General features: G+C 47.3%; 1 protein-coding gene across 1 annotated transcript in view; it reads right to left on the bottom strand.

The window, feature by feature from the left end:
* LOC8043905 (serine/threonine-protein kinase VRK1) overlaps positions 1-13,521 on the bottom strand; it is a 37,764-nt gene that overhangs the window by 10,659 nt on the left and 13,584 nt on the right. Inside the window, exons 7-12 of the mRNA XM_029991117.4 lie at positions 9,578-9,676; positions 9,354-9,483; positions 6,779-6,899; positions 5,244-5,302; positions 4,315-4,511; positions 1,623-1,921 (exon numbers count right to left, since the gene is read on the bottom strand). Coding sequence (XP_029846977.2) covers positions 1,623-1,921; positions 4,315-4,511; positions 5,244-5,302; positions 6,779-6,899; positions 9,354-9,483; positions 9,578-9,676 — 905 coding nt within the window. The remainder of the gene's footprint in view (positions 1-1,622; positions 1,922-4,314; positions 4,512-5,243; positions 5,303-6,778; positions 6,900-9,353; positions 9,484-9,577; positions 9,677-13,521) is intronic.

Below are 13,521 nucleotides of genomic sequence, written 5' to 3'. Positions count from 1 at the left end.
ATCGACTCTATAATCGCTCAACCTCGTCCTGGTGCCGAAGGTAGTATTGACTGGCGGCCATGGTTTATTTCACTCCTGCTTGGCGCGAGCTTACTATTAGCTTCCACAGCGCTTTTGCAACGTGCATCGCACACCACCAAGGTTCTCCTCAGAAGTGGGGGCTTGTTCTGAGCCAGTGCTCGTCAAGGGGAACTCGCTTTTCGGCTTACAACTATTTGAATGTGTATTAATGTGTACTACGAAGTTTGATATCTAAGAAGCAAAGCAGAAGAATAGCTGTAGTATCTCACCTCACTGATTGATACTGCTCTTGCGACAAGGCAAGTCATACGTTTTGTGGTACCGTAGCTTGCGTCAAACGATGGCCATGCAGCTGATTACGAGGGTTGCCATCACACTCAAGCTGGTAGTTTTGGTTTAGCCACACACCCCCAAAACAAAACTCAGACATAAGGTAGCTACAAAACTACCCAGGGCACCAAAAAAAGAAAAAATACACCTAGTAATTCAGGACACTTCACTGACAAAAGTCGTAACTCTAAAATCTGGAAAATGCACCGATGTTACCCATTAAGACTACACTAAACGAGTACAATCTATCTAATCCTTGCACTTTTCAAATTGTTTTATAACATTGTGAGCATCGTGCTCGCCCCGCGCCAACTTGACTTGTACCGGCCGGCTGCGAAATAACCAAACCCCGTTTTTCACACCGCAAAAAGAAAATAGAAACCGCCAAGCACTCAAACTCAATCAGAATGTAGCCCCAGCCGTTCGAGCAAGATACCAAAGTTTCAGCACCAACAGTTATATGTTGCAAAAGTTATAAGTGATTTTCTGAAATTTGCAATGGGAAAATGGAGCCCATTTTGCCAGTTTCCGGTGCCATAGATCTCTGTGTATGGAGAGCTCCGTCGGCCGCTATTTTTCTATTGAAATTTTCCGAAAATCGCTTCTAACTTTTGAATAAGATAACAATTGGTGGTGAAACTTTGTCATCTTCTTCAAACGGCTGAGGGCTACGTTCTGACTGAGTTTAAGCTCTCCGCAATGTCTAGTGTATTTTTGCGGTGCGAAACAGGGCTTGGTTTTCTCACGGATTCGCTGTACTTACCTAATACACTTAATAAAAGAAAAAAGCATTTTTAATTCTCTCTTTTTTATTTTTTTATTTGTAGTTTTGTGAAAAAGTAAATTAAAAGTAACTCTCTAAAGGTAACTAACAAATCATTTTTTCGCAGCGGTAACTGTAACAGTGTTTTACAAAATGCATTTTTTTTTTAAAGAGAACTGGAGGAACGGCGCCGTTCCATCCTGCATCAGTGAAATTCAAACTCTTTACATTTTCGAAGAAACAGCAAAAGGAGTGCCATTCCTCTCTTCTCTCTACATATCTGCCATTTTACTTATATTTAGTACGCATTTAGGCTTTCTATTATCGGGAATCCATTCCTTTCGAACTGCTGGAACTCTCAACAGGAACACGCTCCAAGATCGAGATAAAATGAGGCACAAGCTTTCGTTCCCTGTTTCGGAACACAGCATTGATGGAACAGTAACTTTGCTACTTTTACGAAAAAGTAGCCGCAACTGTAACGAGTCGCTTCCTGAAAGCGACGTACCCAACACCGGCTGTGACCTTGCGCCCCCGGGCCGGTTTCCTCTTGGTCGCGGCCGGTGGCGTAGGCGGAGGAGGCGTCGGTTCGTCCTCGCTCATGCTGGGGGCGCTCTGTCGCCGGGTGCGGCCGCCCCTCGGCGAGGCTGCGAGGGGAGCGTCGTCGTTGCTGGCGCTGGCAACGTTGGGTGGCTTGCGGGCACGCGCGTTGGCCGGGCGTGCTCGGGCAGGAGGGGGAGCCTCCTCCTTGTCGTCGTCGTCGTCCGACTCCGCAAGCTGCGCGGCGGGAGATGCCCTCGGCCGCTTCTGCAGGTCATGTTAAAAATGTTGCGGTAAGGAAGGAGAGGGGTGTCCAATTGACATGCTTACATTTAAAAAAAAATTTTTTTTTTTTTAATGTACATTATAGTTTAGAAGCCAAGAGGCGTCTAAACTAAAATAAGGACACAGACTTTACATACTAGAAAAAAACAAATTATTTAACCCCTTAAGTGCCAAATTTTTTTATCCAAAAGTAACCTAAAAGTGCCATATTTTTTTTTTATTTAGAATTTTTTTCCTCTAGTATTACACATAAAATTTGAAAAGTTTATTATGCAAAAATCAGCGGAGGCGAAAGAAATATTTGCCAACTAAACCGAGTGCTGCCATCTATGATCAGCACCGCAAAACTACTCGGACAAGCCTAGCTTGTCCGTGGAACTGAGAGCTGCCGAAAAAACCACTGGACGAGCTGAGCTCGTCCACGGCATTTTTAGCCAGAAATTGGCTGAGTTCAGCTCGTCCAAGGCACTTAAGGGGTTAAATGTTTCGCCTCTCATGCGAGGAGCACCATCGGTAGTTCGAACAGGGCGAGTATACGGGCTTAACTCAACACAATATTCTGGGGGAAGTTCTTATAGCACGCTGGTGCATCCTTGAAGAGAAACTGGGTGGTCCCACCCCCACTCCCTCGCCAAATTCGTTGCGGCGGGGAAGTTGAAGCAGAGCTCTCTAGTCCTCGCATGTGGGAAAAGGCCCCGCGTGGCAGGCAGAACGTTTAACATAGATTTGTTCCCTCCGTTATGTAATGTCGGTGTCCTTATTGAGACGACAACATTGATGTGTTTCTGGATCGTTCCGACAAATGCCGCATTTACCCAAATCCAGGCGGCCCTTTTCTTCACCAGAAAAAGGGCAGCCTTGGAATCGAGGACAGGGTGCGCCGACCACGTGCGCAGTTCGCACGCCGAAGGAAGGAGACAGGGCAAGCTCCCCTAAGTGCTGGAGACGTCTCGAAATTCGCTCGTGCCACTGAACATAACTCGACTTGAAGAAAGTATTCTCCGAGTAAGACGTGATGAGCAAGTGACGAACCAAGAAAACGCGTTCCTACGCTTGCCGGTTCAGTCGCACCGAGGCACAAAAAATGCAACATGTTTTCTTTCCGTTTTGTTTTTTCAGCGAGGCTCTACAATACCATTTTTGACATCTCAATCTCCGGGGAAGTGGCCCTCAGTTTGCGGTAAGGAATAAAAAATAAAAAGGGGCTTTCGGGAAAACGGCAAAGCCCCAGGCACATTCATTCTTGGCCTTGTTTTTAAGTTTTGTGTCGAACTTGTTTACAAAACTCGAATAAAAAGGTTTTGGGTGTACTAAACTTGCGTGCGAGTTCTCATTTGCAGAGCCTTGTGCTGGTGCAGATGTACAAACAGAAAGAAGCCAATATGAAGAAACTTCTCTCGTATGAGGGTTTTTGACAAAAGAACACAAAGATATCTAAATTCAACGCATTCCATCGGCTTCGCCCACTCTAAACTACAGAGTCGACCACATTTCCGAACGAATGACAGCACACAAAGGCCAAAAGAAACTGCCGAAACATTGAGCCAAGATCCAAGCACTCGGAGATCCGTCTCTAATCTCGCGCGTATAAATTCAATAATAAAAAGAAGCTACCGCAAAATACCGAGAAAGTGCCCTTGCAAAAAAATCTACAATATTTTAAAAACTGGGTGACGGGCACCTATGTAGGTCCAAGAGCAAAAATGCGGAAGAGACACCCGCTAAAGTGGACTTTTCCGTTTAGCGCTGGAGTGCTCAGGGAAGCAGCTGACGTGAGAACCTTGGTTTGCTTAGCGGGCTCAAAAGTTTACTAAGGCCCGCTTTGCCCATTGCTTACTTTTCAAATGTTTCAAAAGTTGTGGGGGAACACTTGTTGCGACACTAAGCATGCTTTCTGTATTTTGTGGTTATAAAGGCAAGGACCTGGCACAATGTCATGCTCAATAACGACGGAAAAATAGCTCGACCTCCACTGACCTGCACACTGACGCCGTTCTCAGTGACTGCTAGGGCGACTATGTTAGGCTTAGCTACGTCTGCTCCATGCCTGTGGTCTGCTTCATCTGTCTGTTGCAACGGCTGGCTTTCGATACGGTCGGCGCACCCCGTGACTCACTGCACACGTGCAGTTGCAGCGCGACGGAAGGCAACAAACACATGCTGGAACCGGAGTTTCCACGGAGTTCTCAACCCGAAGCAATTCTCAGCGTTCATGCGTACGACGCACGACATGCTACGACAAGTCGCTCTAGACGATGCTGCCAGCGTCCGCCACACGCCGACTACCTGCTGGCCAGGCAAGTGTTGGGCTCCAAAGCTCACCTGTTTGACAAACGCATTTACGCTAACTCTGAATTTTACGGTGATCTCATCACCTTTGGCACGGGGGGTTTCCGTTTAACGGGGGACCTGGCTGGGGGGGACTTCCTGGGCGGGGAGAGGAGTAGACGGCCGTCATGCTTGAGACCCGAGGCCCGTATCCCCTTGACGAGGATGGCACGCAGCCGGTTGTAGTCTGGCGCAGCCTCAAACTCGAGCTCCGCCACAAGCTGCAGGTACTCCGTGATGCCGCCTGCATTGTGTCGAGGTCGGGGGGAAAAAAAAAAGGAAAGGAGCGACGGAGTTAGAAAGAGTGCACGTGCAACCAAAAAGTCCCAGATATCCATCTAATCAGCACAAAGGTCACTATATTGGCTATGGACTGGACTAATACACGAGCCGTTTTGACACCTGCAAGGCCAACTGCAGTTAGCAGCACTAACTGCGATTACTCAAATAAACCGAGATGAAGCTATGTAGCTATTTTGCTTTCAGTTGAAAGTGAAACAAAACCAATTCGGGGTCTCTGAATAGTGAAGTGTATTGATTATAGACACTTTTTTTTTTCTTCTGGTAAGCACATGACATGAGATAACATAGCTAATAACATAGCTTCCTCTCTAAAGTAAAAAAAAAATGAAAATGTAACCGCTTTAAATAAATGCAAGCATAAGACATAACAGATGTTGCAACAGCTCCCTGAGCAATCCTAAATTGCAAGCGCTTCGGTAACGCCGGTCATCGGTGGCAATGTCCCAAACGCTGCCATTTTTAACATCCGTTGAGCTCAACTGTCGTTAGAACTGCCGTTAGCAGCTCAATGGCAGTTAACGCAGCGGTGCAACTCTGGCTACTACATTGGAATGAATGACAGTGGGGATGGTAACAACGGGCAATGTTACCGAGCCTACGGGCGCGAAACGACTGATTAGCAGCATCACTGCACGAATGTGACCGAAGAAAAAGCACGAGGTGGCAGACTCACATGGGACGTCCTTGTTGGGAAAACACTTGCTCATCAGCAGGGGAATATTGTCCATAAACCTGCAAGGGACGGCAAGAGTAAATACCTGACAGTAGATAGCTCCGATCCACCGTATTACCCAATTACACACGATGACAAATCAAGAATTCAGAACAACCAGAGACTATGAGTATTCCTGTCGCCCGTCTAGTCGCTCGCTAGATCGTTTACGTGTGGTTCAGTAACAGCCCGAACCACAGCGGCGCGGCGCCAAGAATACCGATCGCTGACACTGATCATCAACTCCTCGCGAGGCGAGAGTGACTAAGCATGCCCAATGCCTGCCCAAGCCCAAGAAAACAAAGGGACTACTAAGCGCATGGACCAGCAAACAGATCAGCGAAGACGCATGCCATCTTTGTTTTTCCTGCCCAATCTGGATGCCAACTGGCGCCACCTAGCAACTAAAAATTTAACCTGGAAGACCAAATCGGCGAATTAACCGGGTAGGCACGTGCGAAGCGCTCATATTACCTGGTCGTATTTTCATGAGAACTCGCAGGACCATGGAAATTTTGCGCATTATCCGGGACTCCAAATAAACCAAGATAGAATTATCGAGGTTCTACTGTACCTATTATTTTTTTATTTATTCAATAATTCAAAACGTCCCACTCTCGCCGGCACGTTTGCATCCAAATGAAAAAAATTTACCTTCCAACAGCAGCTAGCTTTGCTGGTAGCTATGGCTGTACCGTATTTGCACGACTGTAAGTCGACTCAACTGTAAGTCGACCCCCCCAAATCGCACATCAGCAAAAATAAAAAAATTGTTAGATGTGCATTTACTGTCAATACGTGCGAACGGCAAAGCATCTGTTTCGAAAGCCCAGCCTCCAAAACTCTAGCCCAGGCGCTATCCAAACTAGGAAGTTCACACTGGAGGCGGGATTAGACTACAACTCGTCTGCACTGGTGATGTCAGTCCCGTCGTCATCACCGCTACATTCTTGAGGCATGTCATCAGTGTTGTCAAACAAAATCTCGCACTTTGCAAAAGACAGCATCAACCGCATCTTCCACACTTGCATGGCGATTGCGTTTCACGTCGCAGGTAGGGACCGATTGCGCACTTTTGTGGCACACGCTGCAAGCCTGACCTCCAAGTCAGGAAGGTATTCCCACCTATCCAGACTTTGGCCTGCAGAAGCCTCTTCGTTTACCATCAAACTTTAAGATCCCGCACCATTGCAGACTCCACTAGAGCATCACCCGCTCCGACAAGTGATGCTCTAGTGGAGCATCACCCGTCGGACAACTTTAACGTTGTCTAATGCATGGCGTCACAACACTCGTTAACGACAGTTTTTTAGTAAAAAAAACAAAACTAGCAAAACACCCAGCGTGTTGCTCGTTTGGGACAAATTTCCCGTGAAAAAAACTGCCTGGATTCCTGAACTATGGAACTGTCGGACCTCGGGGAACCGAGCCCGACGCCCACGGTCTGCGAGAAAGCTACCGAAACGGCGTCCCAGGCAGGGCGTCGCACCGCTCACCACGACTTCCGCTGGCTGACATAGTTGACGTCCTTCAGGTTGTCCTCCCACGGGAGGGCGCCACAGAGCCACTGCAGCATGTTGTAGCCCAGGATCTCCAGGTCGTCCCGACGAGATGTGGCTGCAAGCCAAACGTCGCGGTCGCACGACTTTCCTTCATCCAGGTGTCCCGCCGTGCACCAAAAACACAGCCTTTAAACTACGCCGACCAGAACGACTTTCCGCCTGGTGCCTTTGTTGCGTCCCCCAACATGGTCCCTCCGTTACCGCTTGACATTCTGCATTGTTTGTAGCCACTTCGGCACCGCTTGTGGGCAGAATGGAACGCTAAACGCACCGGACCGAAAACTCAGTAAGCCACAAGCAAAGAGCGTGCCTCGTCCCGTCGACGGTAAACGGGTCGAACCCTCGCAGTCGCCGCACTAACGGGGTCCTAGCTTCGTGGTGGTGGTGTCACACTGTGGGCATTTTCACACCGTGGGCAAGTTTTCCCTGGGGACGAACTGAAGTACTGGGGATGCGCCGCCGACGTTAGGACTAGCCCATTTAATTGCCTCAAAGAATCTCGAGAATGTGGGTTTGGAAAGTGCCTTCTATGAACCGTTTTATTGTGGGTAGCGCCATTTTGAGAGCGAGAGGGAAAAGGAAAAAAGCTACCGGTACTTTCCCCCTTGCTGGTTGTGTAGAAAGAGTAAAAGTCCCAGGTGAGAGGCTTGGCCGGTGTTGGGTGTATGCAGTGCCCGAACTCCGTTCGTGCTTTCTTCTCTGTTTCAAACTCCTAAACTTAATTAGAGCCATGGTCTTCAATGGCGACAGTCCCCCGATCATCGGGACACCATTGCTGGACGATAGGGTACACGAATAATGACAAAAAGCATTGAATACTGACCGAGGACCTATGTAGCTTGCATGGAATCTGGGAAGGCAAATGCGGCTGTAATGTTTTTAAGCTCCATCGCTTTCCGCATGACTGCAAATGATGAACTACTAATTTTTGCTTGCAATAAGCCTATTTCGAAGTAGCCGTTTTTAGTAATCAACAAGCGATACACGATACGGGAACCTTAAATAATTTGTGTAAACACTCGGAGCTGCTACAGATCGCTTTGCTGGGCTGCTTTTACCTTGCATGTTCGTGTTCTTGTATTTTCTTGTGGATGAACGACGAAGACGTTCTAGATGTACTTATTTCGAACCGCAGAAAGCCTCAAAGCAGCCACAAAATATTTTACTACTTTTTGATGCAATATTTTGAGTACTCACCTCCAATTTCTATCGCTGGTATATTTGCTGCCGCTGTTCCCCTCGTCGCCGCACTGGCGGATGCCATGACTCGAACAAAGAAACGTGCACACTGGGCTCGAAAACGCAGATCGCAACACACGAGACGTACCCTGCAGCGACTATCCAGTGCTTCAAAGCACCCAATCAACGGAAACAACCCACCAGCGGCACTCCAAGGAGCGCTTTTGCCGGCTCTCTGGTATTGCGCAGGAGATCGCGATTCACGAAAACCGATAGAACTACCTTTTCAACAATTTCCAGCCTTGCCCGGCGGCAGAAATGAGCCTTCAACTAAGTGTTGTAGATAATAAAATAGAGTCAGTCACCACTGCAAATGATCAATTAAGGTAAACTCGGTTACACAATTTTACAGGCTGAAACAGCAATTATCAAGAGAAAACTCGCATGCCCCTTGCGAGTGTACCCCAAGTTCATCGGCGGTACAGCGTTCGGTGGGCGCTCCATTCACAAAATCTTCGAACACAGTCGAAAGGATGGCTTTGAGGAAACGTCTTTTCGGTTTACGGACGCAATCCACTGCCGCCAGAGACCGGGGTCATGTGAAAAGCGATGGAGCTTAGAGACATTGCAGCCGCTCTCGCCTTGCCGGATTCCTTGCAAGCTAGATAGATCCTCGGACAGTATTCTACGTTTTCTGTCGTTATTCGTGCGCCCTATGACCGAGCAATGGTGTCCCGACGACCAAGGGACTGTTGCCATCGAAGCACGTGGCTCTAATCAAGTTTGAGAGTTGAAAACAGAAAAGAAAGCGCAAATGGAGTTCGGGCACTGCAAACACCCAACACCGGCCAAGCCTCTCATCCGGGACTTTCACTCTTTTGTACACAACCGGCAAGGGGAAAGCGCCGGTAAAGAGGGGGCACAGCGACCCTTTCCGTGCGTCACTGTGCCCCCTCTTTAAGGTCACATGACACTCACACGGCCTTGGGTTCGCTCTGATGGCTCATAACATCCGCTGCGCTTAGACATAAGGTGAAACAGAGTATAACTCATTGATGCCGAGAACTCCCACCTGTGCGTACCTGCCGTACCCCTGCTAATGCGGAAACGTGTTTTGTTGTTTTGGGCTCATCTCCAAAATGGCCGAGTAATAACTTCCGCCAAGGGCTAAACCAGCCATCGGAACTAGATTCTGCGAGATTGACTTCCGGTAAGTGGACTTAATGAAATTCTGTGCTCTAAAAACATTCAGTGACTCTAGCGCCGCCTAATGCGTCGGTACCCGCTGCCTAATGCGTCGGTACCCGCCGCCTAATGTGTCGGTACCCACCACCAATATGTGCGTCCCGACTGGTAAACTCGATGGTGCCGTTGTGGGCGAAGCGCAGGTCCTCCTTGCACTCCTTGTGCTTGCCATCCTGGATGTAGCGGCTGGCCAGCCCAAAGTCCACCAAAAACACCTGCACACGTTTTGTTTTTTGAACGTAAAAAGTCTGCCATTATTGAGTCCTCGAGGTCAAAACGGGACACAATCGATTTAAGGCGTCCCCTGACCTTGTTCTCGTTTGCCTTGCCGAAGCCGAGCAGGAGGTTGGAGGCCTTCACGTCTGCGTGGATGTACCCAAAGCTGTGGACGTATTCCAGCACGTCAATCTGAAACGGGGCGGCGGCTTCAGTTTGCTGCAGCAATCAGAAGATCCTCAGGGATATGAATTAGGGCACTAACACTCCGGGGGAGAAAAAGCATTGAGACGCTGATGAAATGAGGAAAGGAGCACGGCTCAGTCTCTTCGACAAATCGGGGTACAGTTGTAGACTGACCTTTTGGACACGTTCAGACATCCGTAACATTAAACACACTTAATTTTAACACAAAATGTGTTTCATGGGTTGTTTTATAGTGTAGCTCTTAGACGCTCGTTCCCGTGTTTCGTGGCGTCGGCGTAACTGCAAGCGTTGCATTATGGGACGTTGCAGACCTATACACTAATTCAATTCCCCGATAAATTTAGCGAAGTAACTGAATTGGTGTACAGTATAGACCACTTACAACGTAACCGCTTATACTGCAGGACCGGGTATAACCCGTTTTTTTTAAACCACCGGTTCCCCTCCCATAGAACTCCATATAATTACATACCGCTTAAAATGCAGGCGCGCGAAGGGAAATACCGGTTATAGTGCGGTTTCTGAAACAGCCCGCCGAATGCGCCAAAGACTGGCGCAGCGAGCACGCTTCCCTGTGCGACACTAGATAACGGCGCTGACGGTGCTAGCCGCAAGCGGCACTCGCGGGGCAAGGAGGTTGCTTGAAGAAGCGGGGAGAAGCGAAGAGAGAGGCTTCAGTTGCCATAGCGACAGAGGGACTCACGCATGTGTCGTTCACGTGCGTGCGTCCCTCCGCTGCATTGGAAACAACCGCAACGACAGACCAATCGCAGGTCGAGGAGAAGTGTTCGCACGCGTTGCATGCCGGTCGCGGGCCGGCTTCTTCTATCCGCAAACATGGCGTCGGCTGTGATCGTCAACGTAGACAGCGTGGTGGAAGCTCATCGTTCCGCGTAAAAGCGCTATCCTTGACTGTGAATTTTCGTTGTGTGTCGCTATGATAACCCAGCACGTACTAGAAGGGAAGATCCACCTACTCGTGCGGCGATGTCGTGGCGGCACTCTCAAGAGAGCAGGAACGCTTGTGCCGTCATCTTTGTTTAGTTCGACTACAGTGGTGCTTTCTTAGCATTTGTGTTTTCGAACATCGCCCGGATTTCTTATTTGGAGCATTTCATGCCTGTGCTCAAGTTGTACGTATTACTGGGGCGTGCCATATAAAGGATGCAAATTTTCACGCGTCTTCATCAATGGGGAGAAGTGATTAGGGTTAGCAATCCTGAACGCTCGCAACGTCCGTCTGCAACCCGCGACGCCGTTAGAAGGCTGCGCCAGGCATAAGTCGCTCATTTCTTTCAAAAGGTGTGACACACTTGAGAGAGAAGTGTACTAGTCTGGTGAAATAAAGACTTTCCTCAAACTAAGCTTTATTTTTCATCTAACATAAAATAAATTCTTTTACAAAGGTAAGTTGTCTCATGGCATGTATTATGGCCTGAAAAATTGATGCTTTCGTTATAGCGCGGTACCGCTTATAGTGTGGATTTTCGCGACTCCCGCGACATACGTTATATGCGGTCTACACTGTATAGGTCTGTAACATCCCATAATGCATCACTGCGCATTCAGTGTCCCAGATAAATTTAGCGGTAAAACTGACGTCACACGACCTCAACACCAATTCAGTTTGTTCCGTTGCACGAGAACAGCAAAGCAGATGTTGGTTGCACTATTTCTCCACGGGGCGCGGTACCGTAAATGCTGAGAAGCACTCTGACTGCAAACCGAAACTTAAAAACCAGTCAAAGTATGCCGTTTTTCAGAAAGCTGAAAAATGCAGCGCATATTATCGTGCTCCAATTTTTTTATTTAGTCTTTTTCAATGATGTTCAGCAAGTTTTCAAAGGAAACCATGCCCTTAAACTCAATATTTAAAAAATAAATTATGCAAAAATAATTAACTTAATTATCCCAAACTTCAATAACTTTCCTAAATAGGCCAACGGTCTTGGAGCAAAACGACAATCCTTTCTACGGTGCGATGCAGTTTTCACAATATCAAATATGTCCATTTTTTGTGAAACACCCTGTATATATATATAATTTATTTATGTATGCAGAAGAGCTCTATATTTACACATAGGTATTTCTTCCTCAAATTCTTCAGCACGATACATCGCAAAATCAAAATATCCCAAGAGCTGCACTCTAATTTCGCATTACAGAGATTTGTAAACATCTTTCAAAATTTTTTTTTTTTTTTACAAAAAATTTGTTGTGAACGTGCGACACGTTGGAGGCAGTATAGTTAAACCTGGATATAATGAAATTGATAAAAGTTTGCAATAATTCGTTATATGGAGGATTTTGTTACATGCAGTTTTCGCAGAAAAACTCGTAAGGAACACGTGGAAAGAAAGCGAAAATTAAAAATCCACGTGGGCAAACTCACCATGTCATTTATTTAGTGGAAAAGAAGTCTGTAAGCTTGCCTGGTGCCTTTCGTGCGAGCGAAGGCAGCACGCAGCGCTCAAAGGACACCAAAGCGTTTCGAGCGCTGTCGTCGCAAGCCGGCGACCCAACGTAATACATCGATGGCACCCAAGACCCCCCCCCCCCCCCCCCCTCGCGGTAGACACCAAAGGCTGCTCGCCTTTGGTGGCAATTGGACAAGAATATATCTGCATTTTAAGTACAGTCACCGACCGATTATTCGGACTTCGCAGGGACCGAAAAAACGTCCGAATAGAGCAGTCCAAAAAATCAGCAGATTGAAAAACTTGCCTTTATTACTTCCAAGTGGGCTGTAAATAGTGCCTTGTTTCAGGTTATTCCTCCGTTTCCGTTCGGAAACTTTCCGTTAGCTTGAGAATCTCTGCCTTCTTTTCTAGCGTTATGGTCGAGTACTTTCTGCTCTTCTTAATGACACATCGCGGCGGCAGAAGAACAGATGGGGCTATGATGTCCAAGCCAGCGTTGTGCGAACGAGATAAGAGGCACAAAACCACGAGCGCAAAATGGCGACGCAAAGAAACGGGAAAAGCAAAATGATAATAATTAGTGATGGGACGAATCTTTATCCAAATCTGAAGATTCGGAAAGATTCGGAAGAGTAGCCGAATCTCAAGTGATTCGGAAAAGTTAAAAAAGATTCGCAGCGTTGCCATGGTTGCCAGATCCCATTAATGAGTGTTTCAGCTTTTCGTGACATTAAATTCACTAAATTTTACAAACTGCACAAAATAATAAGATAATATAATATTATAGTAATAAATAAAATGTTCCGTTTTGTGTATATTATTTTGGATGTTTGTCGAGAGCAGTAGCCAGACATCGCGGGAAAATTGGTTTCGGTTCCAGATTACGACAAAAATCGGCATGCTTGGTGCACGTGGAAATACAAGCGCATGTTTTCATCGCTGCAAGAGATCGATGCCGTACGTGCTGTTCGGCACAGGCTCATTTTGTGCTCATAATTACGGTCATAGTGGCACGCACTACAAAAGTGAGTACGTTTGATTCGATTATCTTCAACGCGTGTCCACTGAGGTATTGCTAGCGAAACACGGGAAACAACCTGAAACTCCTTGCGCCGTACTATTACAGTCTTTCTGGTTAATGATATCCGATTGAGGTAGTGTTTGTTTCCGAACAATAAAGTTACGTTGGACACCCCTGTGGTGTGTTCCTTTTTCATAAAGTAAAGTTCACGTGCACAAAACTTACTTTCGCGAACGGAGAAACGACAGTGCGACGTTTTCCTTCGCCACCGGTACGTGGTCGAAGTTGTGACGAGCAACATTCACCTCGCTCTTGCGCCTTAAGGGGGGACACTGGCTAGAGGTCGAACTTTTGAACTACTCAAGTGATCGGAATGAAATTTGCAGGGG

This window comes from Ixodes scapularis, unplaced genomic scaffold, assembly GCF_016920785.2.
Source record: "Ixodes scapularis isolate PalLabHiFi unplaced genomic scaffold, ASM1692078v2 PGA_scaffold10__122_contigs__length_95168666, whole genome shotgun sequence".
Lineage (NCBI taxonomy): Eukaryota > Metazoa > Arthropoda > Arachnida > Ixodida > Ixodidae > Ixodes > Ixodes scapularis.
The sequence above is the reverse complement of the archived record's forward strand: the minus strand, read 5'-3'. Positions and strand labels throughout refer to the sequence as shown.